General features: G+C 43.0%; 3 protein-coding genes across 3 annotated transcripts; all 3 read right to left on the bottom strand.

The window, feature by feature from the left end:
* Positions 1 to 17,881: 17,881 nt before the first annotated feature.
* Positions 17,882 to 18,732, bottom strand: LOC6538046. The gene is made up of 2 exons (XM_002098545.3): positions 18,287 to 18,732; positions 17,882 to 18,186 (listed from the first exon to the last, which is right to left on the bottom strand). Exons 1-2 carry the CDS (start codon positions 18,689 to 18,691, stop codon positions 17,956 to 17,958), a joined length of 636 nt encoding a protein of 211 aa, XP_002098581.3. The 5' UTR covers positions 18,692 to 18,732; the 3' UTR covers positions 17,882 to 17,955.
* A 937-nt stretch (positions 18,733 to 19,669) lies between these two features.
* LOC120321891 lies at positions 19,670 to 20,454 on the bottom strand. Its single transcript, XM_039376014.1, has one exon. It carries the CDS (start codon positions 20,380 to 20,382, stop codon positions 19,705 to 19,707), a length of 678 nt encoding a protein of 225 aa, XP_039231948.1. The 5' UTR covers positions 20,383 to 20,454; the 3' UTR covers positions 19,670 to 19,704.
* Positions 20,455 to 20,669: 215 nt separating this feature from the next.
* LOC6538044 lies at positions 20,670 to 21,756 on the bottom strand. The gene is made up of 2 exons (XM_002098543.3): positions 21,146 to 21,756; positions 20,670 to 20,981 (listed from the first exon to the last, which is right to left on the bottom strand). Exons 1-2 carry the CDS (start codon positions 21,596 to 21,598, stop codon positions 20,760 to 20,762), a joined length of 675 nt encoding a protein of 224 aa, XP_002098579.2. The 5' UTR covers positions 21,599 to 21,756; the 3' UTR covers positions 20,670 to 20,759.
* Between the last annotated feature and the right edge of the window lie 1,230 nt (positions 21,757 to 22,986).

Below are 22,986 nucleotides of genomic sequence, written 5' to 3'. Positions count from 1 at the left end.
CATCCTCATCCACAACTGGACTCAAAGCCAGGGCATGTAATGTTTGTCCGTTTCTCTTGTGGCATGGTTTTTGTTCTTATTTTTATTTCTGTTCCTGTTTCTTGCTTTTTGTTCTTGTTGTTGTTGCTGCTCTGGTTGTTGTTGTTGCTGTTGTTGTTTTGTTGTTGTTGTTGTTGCTGTTGCAACAAGACAATTTACTTTTGTGCGAAATTAAGTGGCATCTGCAGCATGGCATTCCACTTGACTCCACCAGCAGGGGTGCACTGTGAGAAAAGTGTGTATTGTAGATAGCTGAAAGGTAAGAAAAGGTATTACAATCCTAGATATTGTCTAATTTACAAAAATATTTGGCTTAACTGAATGTAAATAAATTAACCATAAACATTTTCTATTTAAGTAATCAACAATTTATATGCATTTATACTTAATACCCAACAATATCATATAGTAGGAATACCATGTCATACAAGAGTAGGCTTTATTTCTCCAAGTGTGATCCACTGGCACATTCATTCCCATCTGCATCAGCTTCTTTGTGTCGCCTCCCCCTTTCCGCCGCCCATGGCCTTCTGGCGTCCGTCTCGCTCTTTGTGTGTGTGCGGACTTCTCGCTCTTGTGGGCAATAACTAATTACATTCGCAATTATTTCATGTTTTGGCCAATTTAGTGGGACAAATTTATCTGCGCGGTGTCATCTACTTAGAATTGATGGCTTGCCACATGAAGCTGTTTGCCCCGTTTTGGTGCATATTGTTGCTATTACTGCTTAGAGCACACACCCCCCTCCCCACTAAGTGGGGGCTAGAATGGTGGAGCTGGTCGATTGTAGTGGGGCCATTAGGCGCCCAAGGAAAACGCTGAATGACGTTGATTGTTGGTTGGCAAATGGAAAAAGGCGATCCACTGTAAGCCGCAGTGCCACACTACTGCAGCTCTAATGCCAAATGCAATTATTAAGCAAATTAGCGGGCATTTAGATGTTCCAGCCAGATTGCCCCACAACGAGGGGCGCCATTGATGGGCTCCATTTCTCATTCATCAATCCGAGTTCGAGTTGGGGCGTTCGTTACAGGGGCGTGTCCAAGGGGGGCGGCCACAGCTCAGTTGATTAAGTTTGATTGCTTCCGGGAGATAGAGCTGCCAAGTAATCCCATAACAACGGGATCCACAGACAGGAAGCCGTGGAATGAATATCCTGGGGCAGGTGGCTTCCATATTGATTGTAATTTATTTTGCTATCAGCTAATTGAGATTAATTCAGCTTTTTAAGCTTCAGAGATGAGTAAGATTCAAAACTAAGGAGTTGGCAACGTAAATTATTTGGTGAAAGACAGTCGGAAATGCCAACGAAAACCTGCGTACTTGTCAATGTTTCAATTTCTTCCATTGGCTTTCCCCCCGACCAGATAAATCTTTTGCATATTTTTTCCGTTTGTTTGGTTTTCTCATTTGAAAACGGTAAATGTTTTTCTTTTGTTCCGCCGAAGATGTAAGAGTTACATTTATTGCTTTACACTTCCAATTATAACTCAGAAATCCATGGCAAGTGGAGACAATAAAATTCACCAACACGGAGATTTATGCCCACGCACACGGATGCACTGTAACAAAAAAAGGGGCAGGGGAAGGGGAAGAGAGAAAAATACACACAGACAAGCAAACACATAAACTGGCAGACAATTCACCTTAATTCAAGTAGAAGCGATTTAACTCCCACGGCTGCACTGCCATTATATTGTTGCCTTTATTTTATATGAACTTAATTTCGCTCAACTTAACCACACACAAATACACTCATACACACACACACACGCTGAAGCACTTTACACCACAACCCCTTGGTGAAAAAAGTAACGGTAAACGCAGCCATTTATTACATTTCCAGTGGGTGTAGACTCCCCACGCCCCTTGGTGGCAGTAAGAGCGAGGGAGAGGACGTGAGTGTGTGCGAGCGAGAAGGGTCAGTGTGGCCAAAAGGATATGACGTTGTGCCTTCCTCTTCGGCAAGTGAGTGGAAATTTGTTTCATTATAATTATTTTCCACAATTGGACATATTAGTATGGTCGACGTCGACTGCGACGGCAGCAGAGGCAGTGGCAGCGGCAGCGGCAGAGGCGCCGCCATTTTTGCAATTTTCCCGTGCGAAAGAAAATTGCCGGGCGACAAAACAGGACAAAGTGGTGAGCATGCCATCCCTTTCTGGCCGCAGCTCCAACCCTCTCTCTCTCTTTCTCTCTCCCACTCACTCTCCCAATGATCCTGCGCAAACTCAACACACCTGCAGCAGTCTTCTTCCGTCGTGGTGAGTTTGCCATCCCCACCGTAACTCTGGGGGTAGATTTTTATTGATTTTAGTTTATGTACTACTACCCCAACTGTGTCTTATGTGCCACATAGGCATACAGGCATCTCTGTCGCACTTGCGTACGTGCCTGGAATGACAAAACATAAAGTTATAATAATTTTTCTTTCCGCTTAATTGTGTTCTGCTTCTCGGAATCGGAATGGGGGAAATGTCAGACAGATAGTCCGTGTAAGGACATTTTGACTGCTATTGCCCCCACTCCCCCACTCTTTCTCTCTTTCTAGAGTTTTGCCACCCCCTGTTGCCGTCTCTCTCTGGCCCACACAAATTGACCTGGCGCTGGCACTTTTAATTTGATGCCTTTATGTATCGGGCACAAAAGGAGACCCCGATGAGACCCAGCTTCCCAGCTTTGCTATGTGCCACTGTCTATATACTGTCTATATAAGGCCATGTACAGATAGTTGGCTTTCTGAGCAGGTGGGGGGAGAGGGGGGGGGTGGGTGGTGGAAAAGCGCCCTCTGTGCGTGTGGACGTAGGAAATACAGCAATTAGAGCCATATTAACCGTAATTAAATTTAATTGTTTAATTAAGCGCGAAAAGTGAGGAAGACATTTTGTGAATCCACCCTCCCCGCTGCCCCCTACGCTTATTATATACCATATAGCCCCGATTGTGGGTCCTGCCTGCGTACCGAATTCAGTGGGTGGGTGCTTTGGGTGGTTTGGTGGTTTAGGTGAACTCTGTGCGTGCGAAAGGGGATTGCGTGCTTTGGCCCTCTGATTACATTGTGACCCCCGCATCGCCGGCTCCTCTCCTCTCCTCTCGTTTTGTCCGGGTGTTGGAGTAACAAATAGCCATGTGATTTGATGCGACGGCTCAGATAGTCAGCCAATTAAGCATTCAAACGTAAATTTTTGCACAGTTCGCATTAATTAGTGCGACGCAGGTGGGGGCACTTGAGTGGAACCATTTTTTGGCTCCAATTAATTTCAGCTAAATGGAGACTCGCAAACTAAGTAAGGAAGTATTAATTGTGAGTCATTTAAGTGAGTTTATACTTCATTAAAATATACATATCATTATAATCAGCTAAACTGCTTTACTTTTCAAACCGCCTGCACGTCTAAAACTATTCTAAGATAAATGAGTTAAAACCCTTCTAGGATAAATGAGTTAACCAAACAGAACCACCAGGTCTTCCAGTGCATCTGTCCCCGATCTAAGGAGCATATCTAGTGGTTCCCATCTCGTTTCTGGCTAAAGAGGGCACCCACATCTATTAATTACAGGGGCCGAGTGCAGCAGCTCTTGGGACATCCGTCATCTCGGCCTTTGGATTAACTTGCAATAATGTCGTGGAAAATTAGCATCAATCAAGGTGCAGGTGCCGATGGACGGCACACACAAAAATGAGTAAGCCTCAAATCCGAATCCACATCCACAACCAAATCCAAATCGGAATCCAAATCTCAGTGACGGCCAACAGATGTCAAGTGGCCCGCATGAAAACGAGCAATGAATGCGAGGGGAGATCGGCGGTTGGTTGGTTACAAATGTCAACCACAATGCTGACATCTTAATAATGATGAATTAATGGCCCGACAATGCCGGCAAAAAGTACACAGCGTTTAATAATCTTTCTATTAGTGGGATGGAAAATCGGTTTTCCATTTTCCAGCTGTGGGAAACATGCGACGATCGAATGATCGTCGATGGGCACTTGGGCATTGATCGCGAGCACTGGCATCAATTACGTTGGCCAATCCGAGGACTGCACTTCCACTTCCACTTCGATTCCGCGGAGCTGCCAACAAATTCCGAAATATCACTTAATTTTTCACATGTTGCTGCCGATGCTGGAAAGCCGAATAAAAATGCAGAAAAACCGCAAAGCCAACGACATTCCATGGCTGCATAAATCATCCGCCATCCCAAACCCAATACCAATCCCAATCCGAATCCAAAGTAAGCATGTCAAAGGTGCAGCAAGGATTTGAATGCGCCTTCGGGAGAGAGAGGAAAATATGAAGCCATTGTTGATGCCGCATTTCCATATAAAATCGAAGCCAATAGAGCGACAAACATATAGACAGCGGTACTCGATTCGGTTTGCCCCGGGTTTATTATGCATGCGGTTAATGTAGTCATCGCTGTTGCCCTGGCCTCTTGACTGCCCGACTGGCTGACTGGGCTGGACATATGCAAAAAAGCCGAGCCAAGCAAATAAGAAACCCATCAGAATTTCTCACTCCGGCCAGGCGCTACGACAAATAAATATTTTAACTCACAATAACAAAAGGCACGACGAGGAGCATCCGATCCCATCCCATCCAATCCAATCCAATCCGGACAGCCTTTGGGGACAATTGGGGTTGGGACGAGAAGTCGGATTGCTGGGACAGCGATGACCGAAAGGGAACGAGGGCTGACTGGTCAACTGATACCCTGCAAAAAGGTTCAGCAGGGCAAGAAAAAGGTATAAGTATTCTGTATAATATAAACCATAAAGGATTTAATATTTATTTGTTTTTTTTTTAACACCAAGTTATTGTTAGAGAATATCACTCCCAACTCATGTCAGTGTAACAAGAATATTCTCATGCTCTCACCTACCGAAATTGTTCGTTCCACCCTCGCTGGGTTCATAGAACACCGAGATGAACAATCTTTGCAGTGCATTGCCGCTGCTGCAGGGCAAAAGCCGCCAAATCTGGCCATCATTTGTTTAAATATGCGCCTGCAACAATCCGCCAACATCAGGGAAAACAACAACAATAACAACAACAACAACAGCAAGTAACTGCCATCGAGAACAACATCGAAAGTTGCACGTTTAACAATTCAATTTATTTGCAACATCAAAATTTAACGAACATGAAATTGCGAGAATTTTAAGATTTTCAGCAGAAACAAACGAGCGACACGATCCTGCGGCCCCTCGAATGTCTTAGTTCCTCAGTTCCTCAGTTCGCTTCAGTTCACTTCAGTTGGGCTTAGCCGATTTTAGCCTGGCTTTTGGCCGGTCTCGTACCCTCCTCCACCAGCTTAACCCCTCGCTGGCCCCCTTAACCCCACTGCGGGCGGCTGTGTGTTTGCTCTGGCTTTTTGTTTGTCGCGCGCTTTTGTTCTTTTGTGTCTTTGTCGTGGGGTTTGCTTAGCTGGTTTGCGCTCGTTCCTCTGAGCCCCATATCCACACGGAGCCGCCATTCAGTGCCCCAAAAGCTCCACGGTGCAAAGAGTCAACAATTTAGCATTCAAAGAAATATTTTAAATTAAAATTTCTGAAATTTTCGTCAATAAGCGGGCCGGAAAACAATGCCAACCAAAGCCAACTTCTCTGGCCAGCCCAACCAAAGAAACCCAACCGAAACCATGAATAAATGGTCCAGTCCCTGGCCATCGAGATTCTGATTCTGATTTCGATTCTGGCTTACCTCTTTTTAAATACTTGCACATAAATATTTGTAGTCTGTGATTTATAGGCCTGTTATCTGCCGAATATCGGGATGGTCCACATATAAATCGCATTTGAAGTTTAAATATCTTATAGATACTGGTTTTAATTACTTTCTTAATTGAATGTCTGATACATATAATAACCCACCTAGAAAAAGCAATTCCAGATCCCTTTTTCCACTACCAAAAAACTCCTTTATCTTTTATCCCACGCTTTTTATTAGATTTGCCATAATAACTAACGCCTTGCGGGCATTTATATTTATTGGACTTGCTGCTTTTGGAGATGACAGCGCATCAGATTCAATATTTACCTTTCTCATCATGAGACTGGCGTTACTAGGGGATTTCAGTGTTCTCTATTTGGTATTTTTTGTTTTGTTTGGCTAATAGGCTAATCACACATCGGGCAAAAAGCGAGGCACAGAACAACAAACAGGAGTCGCAGGACCAACCCCTAAGTGATTGCGATGTGAAAGTCAACAATCCTAAGCCGCTTACCGCTTGTTCCACTGACAGCGAGCAGGCGCAGGACTCTCAGACTCTCAGGACATCAGAGCATCAGGACATCAGAGAATCAGGACTTCAGAATACCAGCACCCTTAGGATTACAGTAACCTTTTCGTAATTGCTTGTAGCTGCCACTGTAGCTCTATTGTTGCCACTGGCGATTTCTTTGCGGCACGCGGCAAACATAAATTAACAAATCTCGCGAGAGTGTGGAAAAAGCTGGGCATAGTTAAGAAGATTTGGCTGCGCAGTTGGGCCAGCGGATGCCATGCGATTCTCGGCCAAAACTGCATATTTGATTCGCCTGAAAATCGTCAGCGCATCGATTTGCATATTTGCATGTTGTCGCAAATGTTGTCCTGTCTTCTGTGACTCGTTCGTTTTTGCTGCGTTGCGTTGTCGTTGTCGCGTTGTCGAGTTGTTGCCCCTTGGCGCACTTGGCAAAAAATCTAAGAATTGTTTATTTAAAATCCATTTTTTGATTTGTTTATTTAAAATCAATTTTTTGATTTGTTTATTTAAAATCCATTTTTTGAAGATCTAAAGGGCATAGTTTACGCATTAAAAATGAGTAAAAACTGTGAGATATGCTGATATACCGAGCACATGCCATATGCGTCTTTTGGAACCCTTTTTCGGTTCATTCTATCCATTCCTATTACCTTAAATATAATTCTATAAAATTATTTCATGCTTCCCTGTCGAGTGCACTGTATTTTTCCAAGTGCACCGATGTCTTCTGCTCCTCGGATCAACTCGCTCGTCTCCTCTCGGCCTGCAAATTGAAATGTCAAGCCTCCTGCTTGATCGCTTTATGACAAGCAGCCCGGCTGGATGGTTGGTTGTTCGGGTTGGATTGGATTGGATGGTTGGTTTGGGATTCAGATTCCGATTCGGATGCGGATTGACTGATATATCTGCATAAGAGCCTCGCTGTCGTTGTCAACGCATCGTGCACTAAATTAACATTTTTTCCAGGCGCTTGTCAGCCATCCCATCTTATTCGGAATGCAAATCTCTGCGCGGTAACCTGTTGGCAGTTGCCAGGATATTTCCACGCACCCAAATGTCTTGGCGGCTTTTAATGCCGGCACATTATTCCTGCCACCGGAGGTTGCAGCCGCATCCTGCCAGGACATAGTTTACGCCATCGCATAAAAGGCTGATCCTTTCACGGCCGCGCCATCATTTACATAGGAAAATCTTGACGTACTTTTTATGATTCACCCGCACATAGACATAAATTTCAAGTGCCGGGCACAGCATGAAAAATGGCAAATTAATGTAAATCGCAGCGGCAACACAAAACTCACATAGGCTGAAGGCAGGGGCGTGCTCCAAAGGGGTTCGCAAAAATAAATGATAATGGATAATATTTATCCATTTTATCGAATCTATTTTGTATTGTTGAAGGTAGCGCCAGTTGTTCAGGCAAACTTGCTTTAAACTGAAATACTTCAGCTGCCTTTAACCACAATCTTTGCATTTTTTTAGCTCCACCACTGGTGGTGCGGAAAGTCTGCCATTTTATGAGCTTCTCGACGAAATTGACACTTGAAGTGTGTGAAAACGCCTACAGAACAGTGGCGATGTGCCACCCACTCCAGATTCCTCCCATTCCCATTCCCGGGGTGGAAATAGAGCTCTGTGCTGGTGGGGATGGTGATGGAGGTGGTGGTGTTGGTGGTAGAGTGTTGGCTTTGAGCTTTCAATATGCTTCGAACACTCTTGCAATAATGTTGTCGTTGTAGCCAGGGAGCGATAAACAAACCGACAGCAAGAACAACAAGGACGCAGCAAGGACCTAGCCACAAGAATCCCCAGGCAGAAACTTTGTCCTTATATGTGCAGCATTTTGTTGCTCGAATTGCGGTCGTTGTGGCTGCGGAGCTTCCTCTTTTCCATGGGGCTGATATGTTATGTAAACGGAAAATGACAAACGAATTAGTTATTGACAACAACAGGAAACAAAAAGTTTCGCCTGCGCTGTTGTGCGAAATTTCCGTTTACTATTGCAAAAAGTAAATATCGAATTTTGATACCTTTGACGGGTCCATACCACGTTGCTAATGAGATCGGATGAGGATGGGGTGCTGTTTTCCAAAGTTTTCCATGTTTCACTCTTCTCAGGGGACTGCAAATCGCTTGACACTTTTGTCAATATCGTAGCAAATTGTGGCCTAAAAAGTTGCTAAACAAGGTGTGCAAAATTCGTACTTTGAAAATGTTTTGAATTTCTATATTTACTTAAAGATATGTATTCACACAAAGAACATAGATTTAATAGTAAACTAATTAATCACTCGATTGGATCTCAAACGGCTTTACATTGATTCTTCGTTTCTAAATCTAGCATCTTTTGCATTTTGAGGCCAATCAGCAATCTCAATTTCGCATTATTCTCATTAGACCCTTGGCGTTTTGCTAAATATTTAACCCTTGGATAATCACCAGCCTCACTCCCCCAGTGAATGAAAATTGTATAGGAAGTTCGTCAATCGCCAGTCACGTGTCAGCAGTCAGTCAAGGTCCGACGATATCTGGGAAAAAGGCCAAATACTGGAGTGCCGAGTGTAAGCCAAGAGCTTCTGATCATTCATCAAGCTAAATGTCAATGGGACACGTTTTTTCACGTGCCTTTTGACAAAGGACACGACAAGGCGATTGCAGCAGCTATCGGTATCAAATCGAATCGAATGCGAAATCAGTGGCGGCAAAAAATTAAGCCTCTTAATGCCTGGCTGCTACCACCAAAATCGAGGCCCTTAATTGTATTAGCGGGCATTTGACATTTATTGGGTGAATCCAAGATATTGGGCTAGTTGTTTGCCCAATCAAATGATTGATTGACCAGCGAGGTTGAGGTTGAGGTTGCGCATACGCCCAGTGGCACAAGGACGGCGGCCACATATGAAAAAGACTACTAAGTTTCACAGCAGTCTGCTTTATTAAAGTGAATATAATTTTATGCAATGTATTCTTTATTAACTTAAATATCTTGTACCTATCTGCTCATCTGCATGCTGCATCAAATACGAAACTCTAGGCTACAGATAGAGGTTGTTCCACTCGGAACATCTCCAAATTGATGAGCAAATTCCGTGTGTTTGCCTCTCAGCAAACAAGGACACTCCTTAGGCGCTGGGCAATGACTGTACAAACACGGAGACTAAAGGAAACCGCCAACTAATCCGCAGGAAGCGTCCTGCATCAGGACATCAAAGCGCCGGGAGCCCGCATCTTGTTACCCGGCCAACGCCTAATTAAATATTGACAAGTCAATTTGAGTTAAACGATTTGTGAGCAGCTGGCAACGGAGGCAGGAATCAGATATATACGAGATATGTATGAGTTATATGAGTGTATTTACATTCAATACGAATGGTACGAATGGATGGGGAGATGTGCTGACTTCCAGCCGGCGGCAATGATTTGGCCATTTGCCCGAGGGCAAACAAAGCTGCGATTGGCTTGCTGATTGGATTTGGATTTGGATTTCATTTTAATCGATTTGCATGCCAAACGACGTTTTGATGGAAAAGCCAAGCTTTTCACATGCAAATTTTCCCGGGCAAACAAGCATCACGTACCGATTGATTTCACTCGGCGATTTTGGGGGCGGCATTTGATTGTCATGCGATTTTTATTCCTCAGCGTTGCTATTTTGCATTACAGGAGCAGCAGGTATTTGACTTTGATTTGATAAATTTTTATGCTGATTGAAAAACGTTGGCCAAATGTGTCCCCAGGTGGCTGTAGCCTGTAAGCCGCATTTAAATCGAATGGATGGCATGGAGTCGCCATTATGTTATATTTACCAAGGTGGCCCATTACACGCATCCGAGCAGTTAATAATGTGAGCCTGGGAATGCTGAAAGTCCGATATCCAACATCCAATATCCAACATCCAATCGGGCATATCCAATCCCCAGAAGACGCCATCGATGGCTAACAATCTTGGCCTGATGAATGCATTCTGTGCATGCTGCCATCAAATTGGCATAGTCCACCTCCGAAATCCCCTCGTTTTTTTATTTTTTATTTTTTTTTGTGGCGTCCCACAAATTGCCATGCGCCTCGCCTGATGCTGATGTCTTCATAACCCACATGGCGAGCGAAAGAGAGGGGTATGTGCGCTGAGAGAGAGACGGGGCTAACAGCTAACTTGGCTAACTGGCTGCTCCTCGATCCCCCTGGTTTTTCACTCATTTTTTTTATTTTTTGGCCGCACCATATACAGCGCGCGCAATTCGATTACGTTTTCGTTAAATGTAAAATTTATACGCCCCACGTCATCTGTGACAGTTCACTCACTCACTGACATCACCACGGATATATAGACGACCGATCGGGAATCGGGAATGGGGAATGGGGAACACAGGGGGGATTTGGAGTTGGCCACGAAGCCAAAGCCTCTCATTCAATGGCCAAAAACGGGCCATGGAAACTGGCCAACGAAATTGCAAATATACGAGTGACCACATACAGTGGGCGCCAGTTTTCCAATGCATGTATGTAGCTATACATAAAAATAAAGTATCATATCAGCAAATGTTTATGGCATTGCCACTTATAAAGTGATTAGAAATTTAAATACCATTGACCTACAGAGTTCTTTAGAAACAAATGCATCAAAATTCCCGCCATAAAAAAATATAATTTAATATTAAATATAAATCCAATTCTAAGGAAATAAGCTCCATGAAAAGATTACACTTGAAAGCAAACAACAAGCAATACAAATTTAAAATTCCAAGAAGCTTGATATGTTATTTATTAAAATGCGAATATATGACTTTTAGAAAATAATTGATATATACTAAGAGATAAGAGCTTATAGATTTGGATAGCAGGATGTGCCAAACCAGCTTAAGATATCGCCCTCCTGGCAATGACCACTGTATTTGGGCCAGGTATTCGCCCCGCTGCCATGGCAGTCATTCAGCCAAACTTCTGGTCTATCTTCCCTGCCGCAGTGCAGTTCCGCGTGCGAGAGAGGAAATTGAATTGAAATGCACAAAAAAGGAGCTCGTTATGTGCGTTCTGCGTTCTTGGTTCTGCGTTCTGAAGGCTGACAGGCGCCGTGGCCATCCGCCAGGTTTAAAAGTCAATTGCAGAAATTAGCGAGCCTCGCGGACCATCGAGCAGTACGAACCCTTTTTCGAAAAGCCAGGCTCGAGCTGTAAAAGTATCAAATTACACTTCCGGCGGAAACAGCGACGTCGCCTGGGAAGCGACATGGCTGTCACTCTCGTCCTGCGGCACTTCTACTTTGTTATCGGACATCCTAGCCACGTTGACTTCTCGATTTCTGTAAAATTTTGAGCATCATTCCCCCCGCCCCCTTGTGGCAGCCTGTGGTTTTCGGCCATAATCCTGAATCATGGAGCGGCGGCGGTGGGTGGAAGAAAATCCCGGCCATGTGATAAGCCGTGATGCATTGTCCGCCGACCAACCACTAAATGACTATAAAGTAGCAACTTCCGCGACTGTTGCGCAAAATCATTCAATTTCCGTTCGGCCACACGACCCATGAATACATATCCTTGCCTCCTCGACCTTCCCTTCCCTGATATGGGATGATGATGTGTTCACAGCAGCGGGCAAAAAAGTTTGATCTAACTGGGGGAATTCTCTAAATTTTAAAAATATTAGGTTATGAATAAAGTGCGCGCTCTTCTAAGTATATTTATTAGTGGTAAAATATTATAATATCATAAGTCTAAGAGTACTAGGTCCCTGTTCTTCATTGTACGTAACTTTAAGCCATGTATATCCTTGTTCTTTATTGTAAGTAACTAAAAGCCATGTAGAAAAATGTATCTTTCATTACTAACCCATGCCACTTCTAAGTATTTAAGTATCCTATAATACTTCCCGCTGCTGTGCATTTTTGTGGCTCGGCGCTACTGTGCGCATCATAATCGAGGGTGTGATTTGTCCTTTTTCAGCGTTCGTCGCCCGCCTGGCAAAAAGGCATCCTTATGAAACATCACCGCAATTTAGTTGACTCTGCGAACCCAAAAGCGAAGCCCACGCCATCAGCCCTGCGAAAAATTTGAATAATTTTTATTACGTGGCGCGTTATGAATTTCTGATGAGCCCGGCGTTGTTGTTGCTCCTGTTTGCCTTTCTTCCTTGCGAGTGGGGGGGGAGGGGGCAAAAGGAAGGGCGTGTGGCCAGTTATCCTTCACTAAGCCAAGTGACAGTGCCACAATTTATTAGATTCTCAGCCTCTGCCTTCGTCTGGCTTCTTCCCATTCCCCCAATGTTGCCATTTTTTCTCAGTTTTGTTCCATATCATCAGAGTCTGCGCTGCAAGTTTCCGGTGGAAAAGTGGGGCGGGGAAAGTGGGCGGGGCAACTGGCCTTCGACCGGGGTGAAGCTGGGCGTGCTGGGTAATAAAAGCAAATAAAATATTCTTTAATATGCGACACTCGCCGCAGTCTGCTCGCTGTCATCCTGTTTTCCCATTTTCCCATTTCCACCCGCCCCTTTTTGCTTGTGTGTCTTTGTGCGTGTGGGAAATTTGCATATATATTGCTTGACAAGCATTAATGTATGTAATCCCATAATTTTTTAATTAAATCAAATTGTTTCGCTCTCGTTTGCGACTCGTGGGATAGTGGATGTCATATATTCTGCGAGATTCACAGGTCAACTGAGTTCTCGAGTAGAAATAATTAAAACTGTGAGCGGTGATTTAAAAAATAATATTTTACTGCCAGCATTGCCATTGCCTTGTATTAAGTATTTGCGTTTTTATGAACTTAATTAGATTTTTAAGCTACTCAGCAACAAAGTTGTTCTACAGACATTTTTGAGACTTTCTCAACACAACCACATTAGTTGGTTTCTGAAGAGATATCTTGATATTATTGAATTTATAACCAATTTAGAAGCTGTCACAAGGCGACAGTAGCCCAGTTGGCATCAATCATAATCAGAGGCAGTGACTAAATGCAACTAAGCCCAAATTATTCGGACCGGGTTGTCCAAGTGTAACCATTCTGGTGCAACTCCCATCTTCCGCTTCTCGAAGCGATTAAGTGATTTCGTGCACAGTGCATGATAATTGGATTAATATGCGTCGACAGCCAGCAGAACAGGCAACTGAAAACAGAGAGCATTGGAGATGCAGACGAGGATGTGGATGTGGAAGTGGCAGCCACCACCCGGGAAATCTGAGCTGCGAGGGTGGTTTGTGGGTTCTGGGGATTCGGAATTCGGAATACGCTATTCGTTAGGCGGGCAAATTACGACGGCATCCGAGGAAGTTCCTTTCGCTCAGAGCTGCCAAGTTGGCTTTTATCTAGCTAGTCTTTATAATAGTTGGTTAGTTAGTTAGACATTTCATGACGAAACTGTTTGATTCTTTAGGACAAATATTGGCTAAGATACTATAATGCAATTAATATTGAATAATCTCTATGAGCAACCTATGAATACCATGTATTATTAACTTACTGTGAAAACCCCATTTCTTAAGCTAGCAAAGCAATTTCTTTTTAGACTCCATGTGGCACAACACTGGCCGCTCACTCCACCCTCCTCGGCTAAATGCTCTCGTTATCAAAATTACATATATCATAGCGCATTGTGCCGAGGGGTGGAACGAATGGGATAAACAGAGGGCTGCGGGCGGTTAACACCCTCCTTATAAAGGGTGCAAGTCAAATCAATTTCGATGCAAACATATTCTCAGTGCCATAATTGGAAAAGTCGGGGATTAAGCGATCAAGTTGTATTCTTAGCTGATAAGCGAAATGTTCGTGGGGCTGGGAACTATTACCAGTAACCCTTGGCTTTTACTATATAGTAATTTTAAATCAACTTTTAATCCAGCTTATGAGCAGAGAGAGAAGCAGCCAAACAATTTGTCAGGCGAGTCCGGCCGATTGGTAAATAGGCTCTTGGCCAAACAACTGTTGGCCACTTAGCGTTTCATTACCAAACGCTGCCGCTGCACAAACAAATTTACCCGCTTCGATCGCCTTTTTTTTCGTTTTTTTTTGGGTTTTCAGGTTTCAGAAGCCGCTTCCGAAGTGCTTTGTCTTAGAGGCGGTGTGATCAAAAAAAAAATTAAAAATCCACAGACACAAAAAAGAGGAAAAACGGCAGAAGACCAAGACTGTTTGCTTGACAAGCCAATGGAGCTAAGTGCGATGGTGGCTTTGATCTCCGAGTGGGCTGCCTAATTTATAAAATAAATCATATGTGAATTAGCGGTCAACGGCGGGTAACCCGTTCCCTCATCTGTTTGCATTCGACGTCGATTTCCTTCTGATTAATTTATTTGCCCAACTCCGCTCCACTGCAGCCCATTATGGCCGCGTTGTTGCCATCGGCGATCGGTAAACGATTTTCACACCTTCTCAACGGGTTTTCCTTTCTGACTTTCTGCCATTTGGCCAGCTGATTAGTGGATCGGGCTTTTGAACAGACCGCCGCTATTTATTACCTCGCAGGCACTTGTTGTCTAATTGCCAAAGCCACCCGCAATGGCACGTCTCTATTGCGTCGAAAAGTGACGATGATGAGGTTGCACTGCGCGAAAACGGGGGTCTCTTGTAATTCCTGACACAAGTTAGTTAATATCCCATTTATCCCTATGAACCATGTTATAAAAGTGCCCATGCTAATAATCTATCTATACTTAACAATACTACATTAAGATAACATTTTCTTGATGATATATTCAGATTGTAACCCATTGTAGCCCATTGAAGCAGTTCTCAGCTGAGTTTATTTTTTAATTGTAGCCATATTTTCTGCCAGTGCATTACTAGTAGTGTCGCGTTCTCCTTCGCGGTGGCATTGGCCAATTTGTGGCACTGGGTGAAATCATTGGCGTCGTCCGGCGAAAGGAAAGTTTCTCTTCGCGCCTCCATGTTAATTTCGGGCCGCCTTTGAAGCCTGCCTGTGGCTTCTTCTGTGCTTTCGGTTTTATTATGATTTTGTTATGATCGTGATCATGATCTAATGATTTGTTGTCGCACAGTTTTTCGGCCTCAGCCGCTGCCAAACAAAACAAAGGTCCAATCCGCGCTCCGATAATGATCTGCCGCAATAAAATTGAAATGCGTCTGTTAATCGCCCCGAGATACATAATAATTTTGTACTGCGAGAAGGCAGAAATCCGAATTGTGCCCACAATGGCCACAAGATAGCCAAGTTCTGTCGACTGGCCGCCGCATATCGATCACTTTCTGGATTTCGCATTTTAGGGGGACTTCGAGTCGAACGGAGTACGCAAAAATCACAGCGGCAGATCGAAGGCAAAAAGGAAGTGGCTGTTCAAGACGACTAGGGAATGCACTAAAAATTTAATTTCACTTGTCCTGGTTACCGACATAGGGGTTATTATGTAAGCAATGAGCTCTATATTTATAGTTCGCTATGTACTTTATTTAAGTAGATTACAAACCCTTTTGAGCAGCATGAGTTATTGTACCTTTAATTCTTTGAAGCTCAAACTAATTAATAGTTTTAATTAATTGAGATCAAACACAAGTGTTTGTGGTAGATAACAAAAATGTCGTCACTATATGCTGTCAATGGAACTTTTTCAGCGATTTCGTGGTGTTAGCTCAGCAAAATAAAAAAGAATCAGCTCCAATTAGTCGGCCAATTACGAATTGTTTGTACTATCACTTTTCAGATTGCGATTGTAGCCACCAGCTGCTAACCACCTCGTGCTATTCAGACTGACATATGTATATAGAATCTGTATAGTTGAGCGAGATTGAAAGTCTGGCGAGATAAGGAGGCGCAGGGCAATGTACCCGCCAGATTGTAGGGCATTGGGCGCAATAAATCTTTGGCTTTTTGGCCCTGGACTCTCTGGGCCACTTCGAATTCAAATGGCCATTGTTTTTTGGCCAAAGGGCCGACGACAAATTCGGCGGGAGACGTTTTGGCCCGACTCCTGATAAAAATCGGCGGGCGCAAGCTGCGATCACTGATCTTTAGATCGACAATATTTATGGCTTGTAGGGCAGCCAGAAAAAAATGTCTTAGCTGGAAATTAGAGCAATTAGCTTTGAGCCGCGGCTGGCACATAAAAACACAAGAACTCTGAATAAAACCGAGGCAAACTAATCAATTGAAATAGGAGTAGGTTGTAGAATAGGAATAGTTGATGATGACCTTTCCCATCTCGTACCCATTTCTCGTGCGGCTACTGTGGGTGTGCCTGTCTCGAGACTCGGCTTGTAAACAGTTTCACTATCTGATGATTATGTAATTTATAGGGCTCCTGGGCCACCAGCCACCAGCAACCAGCTACCTGTACCGATCCGTCGAGCAGATAGTGCCACATAAATAAGTGTGTCTGGCATAAATGTCAAAGGGCATTTAATGAAGTTATTAAACGCTGCGACCCTAGAGACTACCGTTTCTCCCCAAGGGGGCGTTGCATTCTTTGCTCAGTTCTGTTCGGTTTCAGTTTCGGTGATCATAATCTTAAGACCAAGATCCCGATTCCAATACCTATTCCGAGCCCGATCCCCGGAGTCCCGAGTTGCCAAGTTCCAGAGTTTCCGACTCCGACTGCTTTGCATGGCGACCAAAACTGGTTGGGCAATAAAACGCTTGCTATAACGAGCAACAAAATTTGTAACGATTCAATTTAAGGCTACATACAACATGAGCCGTACGCCGTCGGCAAAAGATGAAATAGTCGCAATAGGTATAGGTACGAGTATATCCTAGTCCCCCAAACGGCCTCCACCACCAACGCCGCACCCCTTGTTGTTCTCTGTGTGTTTTTGGCGCATGTTGAGGAGTCCCAGTCCCACTTCCACTCCCAGTCCCAGCCCCAGTAAGACTTCAACTTGGACTCCGAGCGGCGGTTCAATTCAACGAAATTTATGAAGACATGACTGGCAATTGTAGTTGCAGCGTTGCAGCGTTGCAACGTTGCAATGTCGGCCGAAAAGCCGCTCCAAACTAAGCACTAAAGACCCAGAGTTCGACGATCCTTCAACGCCTACTTGGCCATTGCGATTACAACTCAATTGTCAATTGTCAATCGCAATGGATTTTCCAGCCAATATTTTACAATTAATTAAGCGCAAAATTTGAGAACAAAGTCCGGCATGTGTCGGCAGTCCTTCAAAAGGAATGCGAAGTATTCCATGCCAACAAGTACACGTATCGCAGGTCAAGACAAGATGCGAACTGATTCCGTGTACCTGCAACGCCACAGGTCATTCGGTGATTTCTTTTCCCTTTGGGTGTGGATAGAATGGGTCAAAGGTCGGTGGATGGATATGGAAAGCCACCATTGATAGATGCCCCGATATCATCGAGCATCACCCTCCAACTGTGGGAAAACTGGTGAAACGCAGTGGGACTGTCGTTAAATGCGGACATAAAAGAAATTAGCTGGATAGTTTCGGTTTCGGCACTGATATGATTACAAAATTCGGGTGGTCCGCGTTGGGCTTTGAAAACTGAACTGTGTTCGAAATCGTGCAATATAACCTTTTCATTCTGATAGTTCAAGTACCCGTTGTGATGTAATAGAACGATTCATGAGAGCTCTAATAAAATAACCTATAAATATAAACACTCTACTAACCTTATTCAACAAACATATGACTTTTGTGCATGCAAAGCAGGAAAGCACATTTTATTGGGGCATACTCATATAATATTATTTTTTGTTTTCAGATTTTAAGTGGTATAATACCAATTGGCAGTAGTTTCCTTCGGAATCGGAGCTCCCCCGAGGCAATTGTTAAGTTCATCGTAGTAGCGGGCGGTGCCCTCAACGTAATCTTTCGAGGCATAGTTGAAGCAGATTTCTACCTGGCTTTCCAAAGTCTGCAAATGGATAGTGATCTGGGCAGCGGCTTCGGTGGCATTCGCCGACACTTGGTACATGATTTTCGATTGCTCGGCTCCCTACAAAATGGTGCAAAAGTGAGTTTATGTATATTTTACCATTGGGAACTCTCTTTAAGATTGTTGAGCAGAAAGGTTCCTTGACTTTAGGGAAACTTACGACTTTGGCGAAGCAGTCGAAGGCTTGCACGGCCTCCACGATGGAGGAGCACTCGAAGAAGGTGTTGCAGCCACTATCCCCAGAAGCCTGAATGTTGAAGAGAGTGCTGTTCCAGGCGGCGAAGACCAGTTCCTTGCCGTTTTCGAAGTCCTTCTCGCACTTGTTGTAGTCCTGCTCGTACTGGGTCGCCACTGCGTTGATAAGTGGTCGGTAGTAGTCGAAACAGGCAATCGATGTGCCAGGATCCCGAGCAGCCAGCTCTTCCGTCTGCTGCTGAAGACCAAGGATCTTCTTGTTGGTCGGCAAATGCAGCTTGCTGGGCTTTAGCGTGAGGCTAAGGCTGAGGCCAGAAACCAGGCCAAAAGCGAGAACCACGGCGAACAACAGAGACAATTTGGAAAACATGGTTGAAAGTCTCAGATTTAACTTCCTACTGAATAACTCACTTGCAAAGCCCAGTGCTTTTATATCCAATTTTCGAGCTTCTTATCTATTTTGGAGCCAATTGCTTCTTGTTGGCGGAAATGTCGCATTGCCAATTTGCTGGCTAATCTATTTCCGGTAATTGGTAATTAATTTTTCATTTTTTCAAATAAAGTAAATCACTTTAATCAGAAGCCATTTTCAGAAACGCGATAGCAGTAACAAGAGTTTAATTTTCTTCTCAAATTGTAAAAACGTTGTACTATACTTGTTCTTTTAAAAAAAATCTTTTGCTAAGGTGAAAAGTGCCATTTTTACAATAAACTCAAGAAAACGTATGCAATGTACATTTATTAAACAAATGAATACCAAACAAGAACAGTTTATAATAAAAAAAAATTTTAAATATTCTTAACTAATCAGACTGCAGCAGCAATACTAAAATCGTCCGGTTTAATCAAATTAAAAAATAATTTTTCGATTAATCCTTAGGTATCTTGATCCGACTTATATACTACCAGAAATGGAGAGAAGTTTTCTGGAAGAGCTTTATGCATATACCCCATAAACTCAAATAATAGTTATAGTTAAAACAGATTGAAAAATAGACAGATGTTGAAAACTTCAGACTCCCCTTCCAAGAGTGTGAAAAATAAAAAATAGAATAACATTTCTTAAAAATACTATGACATACATCTAACGTGCTACTTCAGTGTTCCTTGGTGATATAAATATTTGTATCAGATCAAATGGCTCAATCTTGCACCAAAATCACAAGTGATCAATGAAAATTCCATAACAATTAAGTATAAAATTTTCCCCTTGAATTAAGAGAAAAGTACTGTCATGATTTCACTAGAAATTTGACAACTCCATATTTTTCCTATCCTAAAATTTTTTTATGTAAATGAGCTTTGCAGTAAACTGCTTGCATTTCTAATTATTTGAGTAAAACAGAGATTTGCGTTGCTTCATATTTATTAATCGAATTTCTTTTAGTTTAAAACTTTTGCAGTTGTTTTCTCCACAGCTGGTGTTGTAGTAGTAGTAGTAAGAGGCTCACAAGTGGTGGTTGGGATTCCGTTCTTGAGGCAGTCGTTCAAAAGGTCGTAGGTCTTGGAGGTGTCCTCCACGTAAGTGCGATCTGCGTCGTTAAGGCAAACTGTCCTCCGACTTTCTATGAGGGTATATTCGCCCTGGATCTCAACTGCAATCTGCGTGGCATTGGCCGAAATGCCGTAGAAGGTCTTGGAGCTGTCGGCCGAATTGATGGCGGCGCAGTCGAGGCGGGAGACCACGGTGTCCAGCGACTGCTGCTCTGCTGTCCAGACCTGGCAATTGGAGTTGGGATAGGAGCAACCGATGTTGGCGGACCTCAGTATGATCTGGCGATCCTCGGCATACTTTTCGTTGATCAGGGCTGTGGAATTGTCATATGCCGAGATGCAAGCCGCAAAGTTAGTTTCGAACTCATCCGCGATTTTGGCCAATTTGGGCTTGTAAATCAGGAAGCACTGTGTGGAACGATCCGAGTGGACTTCGGCCAGCTCCCTGCTCTGCACCTGCAACTCCTGGATGTGGGCGTCTGGTCTGAAGGGAATCTGTAGCTTCACCGCCAGCGAGAGGCCCAGTGAGAGGCAGAAGACGAGGATCTTGGCTTGTTTCGGGAACATCTTGGCCAGCTTACTTGGCCATGGACGTGACACCCAGTCGTATTTATACTGCCAAGTACCCTTTTATCAATATCTCTTTAATTACACATTAATGAAATGTATTTTCAGTTATTGATAACTATAACTATAACAATGGATGTGCCATGTTAACCGAGAGTTGATAAGCTCATGTTTTGCTGCCAAAAACCTTACCGCTTTGGACAAACACCTTCATATTGAGCTGGTCATAAATATGTCGTACACCCCTTTAGATTGCCTCAGAGGCATAGAATTTAATCGTTTCAAAATTATTGATATTCACTCAAAGTCTTTTATTTACAGCGATCATAGATCGCATATACAGGGTGCTCGGGGGAATCTGAATCTTGAGTCGAGTCCTAGAGCACGTAGTTCGTGCTGGGAAACTCCCAGTTGGGATCACCTAGGCAGGCGATCATGTCGTCGTAGCACTCACCATGGTTGGTGTTATAGGTTCGGTAGGCTTCTATTTGGCATCTGGTTTCCGTTTCCTTGATTTCGGACACTTGGGTGAGCAGGCTGGTTTGGTTATCAGATGCCTTGTAGGAAGCTTGCTCCAGTTGCTTGGATGCCGAAGGTCCCTGCGTTTGGGTGGGGATATTATAGAAAACACTTTAGATACACTTTATAATGAGTATGAGAGTAATGTGAGTATGTGTGGAAGAACAGGGATTTGTCCTAGTTAATCTGTAAACCACCTATAAGTGCCATCTGACCCATGTCATATATTCTACGGATCACTCACCCCAGAGGCCAGGCAGCCGAAGGCTTCGGAGTTCGAGTTCTGGCCATCGCAGGTCATCAGGGAAACGCAGGTGTCTTTCACGGATCCGGCCAGCTCGTCGCGGGCACTTCGGAAACTGGAGTCGATCAGGGCGAGGGAACCGTTGTAGGAGGCCTTGCACGCGGCAAAGTCATCGTTGTACTTGTCCACGTGGCTCTTGAGGAGCGGGCTGTAGTATTCCACGCAATCGATGTTGAACACATCCGATCGCATGACCGGAGAGCTGAGCAGGCGCAGCACCAGCGAGGACTCCCCCTCGATCTCGACGGGAGTGGGCACGCCAGCCACGATGACGACGCCGATGGCCAGCAAAACATGGACGGCCTTGAACGACATTGGGAGAACTGGAGAACTTGGAGAACTGGACAAGAGTGTGGCGCCCAAAGACCCAGATTTGGCTTTTATACCACCCATGCCAGCAATAAGATTACTAATATTTATGATCCCGCAGCTATCATGGGTAGTTTTTAATGCAGCCTTTGTTATCGTCACGTCTTGTGGAAGCTCGTCACATAGAGGGAATCAATGATATCCCCCAAAATCAATTTAACAATACTATATGTATTCTAACAAATAAACTTAATATATTTTACACGTAGAAAATAAAGACCTACCGAATCATTTAAAATATATATTCATATATCCAAGTTTGAAATTTAAAATTATAAATTTTTTGTTTTCGTAATATTGCTAGTGAAAGCTAATAAATAAGTGACTTACTTCAAGAATTCACTGATAATTTTTGTTAGATAATTTATAGTGTTATTAATTAAGGGGCGTACCAGGAATACAGTCCACTTTAAATGCAGATGCACATTTAATTAGTTTTTGGTGCTCACATCAAATTATTATCAGTTAAGCCATAGAATTCCTAAATGTCGAATTGCGAAATGTATTAATCACTTGCAGATTATAAAAGATAATATAATTCTAAGAATTATAGTTGCCTCTTTACTTTAGAAGTTGGCTTCTTAGAATGGGCACTCATAAAAAAAATTAATGTTTTTTTTTCGATTTTTTTAATAAAAATTACTCCGTTCTTTTTCGATAGCAGTGAAAATAGTTGTCCAAAAGTGGAATGCCATACCTCGTTGAATTCGTAACAAAATTCCCTATCGATCCATGTACATACTTTGAAATGCTAATATTTGGCCATTTTTCGCAAATTTTGATGATGGTACCCCTTATCAAAAATTAAAAAACTTGTCAAATTTTTTTTTTTGGAAATCGAAAAAGTAGGGATAGGTATAGTTAGATATGTTAATAAGCATCACAAAACAGTCTTTATTTTAGCTGTGCGTCCATTTTTGGCCAAGTTATGGGGAAAACGCCGATTGAAAATATCCGTTTTTTTACAACAAATTTTTTTTCGATTTTTTGATAAAAAATAATCCGTTTTTTTTCGATAGCAGTAAAAATTGTTGTCCAAAAGTGGAATGCCATACCTCGTTGAATTCGTAACAAAATTCCCTATCGATCCATGTACATACTTTAAAATGCTAATTTTTGGCCATTTTTCGCAAATTTTGATGATAATACCCTTTATCGAAAATTAAAAAAATTGTCAATTTTTTTTTTTCGAAAATCAAAAAACTTGGTATCGACATAGTTGGATATGTTAATTAGCAGCACAAAACAGTCTTTATTTTAGCTGTGCGGTCATTTTTGGCCGCCGATTAAAAATACATTGAAATGCTAATTTTTTGCCATTTTTCGCTTAATAAGATGTTGATAACCAAAGATTTTTTTTCAAAGCTGATATATTTACAAAACTTTTTAAGAAAATGCGACACAAATTTATC

The sequence above is a fragment of the Drosophila yakuba genome, chromosome 3R (genome assembly GCF_016746365.2).
Source record: "Drosophila yakuba strain Tai18E2 chromosome 3R, Prin_Dyak_Tai18E2_2.1, whole genome shotgun sequence".
Taxonomy (NCBI): Eukaryota; Metazoa; Arthropoda; class Insecta; order Diptera; family Drosophilidae; genus Drosophila; species Drosophila yakuba.
The sequence above is the reverse complement of the archived record's forward strand: the minus strand, read 5'-3'. Positions and strand labels throughout refer to the sequence as shown.

What these genes read in the sequence shown, in the direction of transcription:
- LOC6538046 (XM_002098545.3), bottom strand. Translation starts at nt 18,691, where the DNA reads ATGTTTTCCAAATTGTCTCTGTTGTTCGCCGTGGTTCTCGCTTTTGGC. An exon ending in TCGACTGCTTCGCCAAAGTC is followed by an intron (nt 18,187 to 18,286) that starts GTAAGTTTCCCT and finishes ACCATTTTGTAG; the next exon opens with GGAGCCGAGCAATCGAAAAT.
- LOC120321891 (XM_039376014.1), bottom strand. Translation starts at nt 20,382, where the DNA reads ATGTTCCCGAAACAAGCCAAGATCCTCGTCTTCTGCCTCTCACTGGGC.
- LOC6538044 (XM_002098543.3), bottom strand. Translation starts at nt 21,598, where the DNA reads ATGGGTGGTATAAAAGCCAAATCTGGGTCTTTGGGCGCCACACTCTTG. An exon ending in TCGGCTGCCTGGCCTCTGGG is followed by an intron (nt 20,982 to 21,145) that starts GTGAGTGATCCG and finishes ACCCAAACGCAG; the next exon opens with GGACCTTCGGCATCCAAGCA.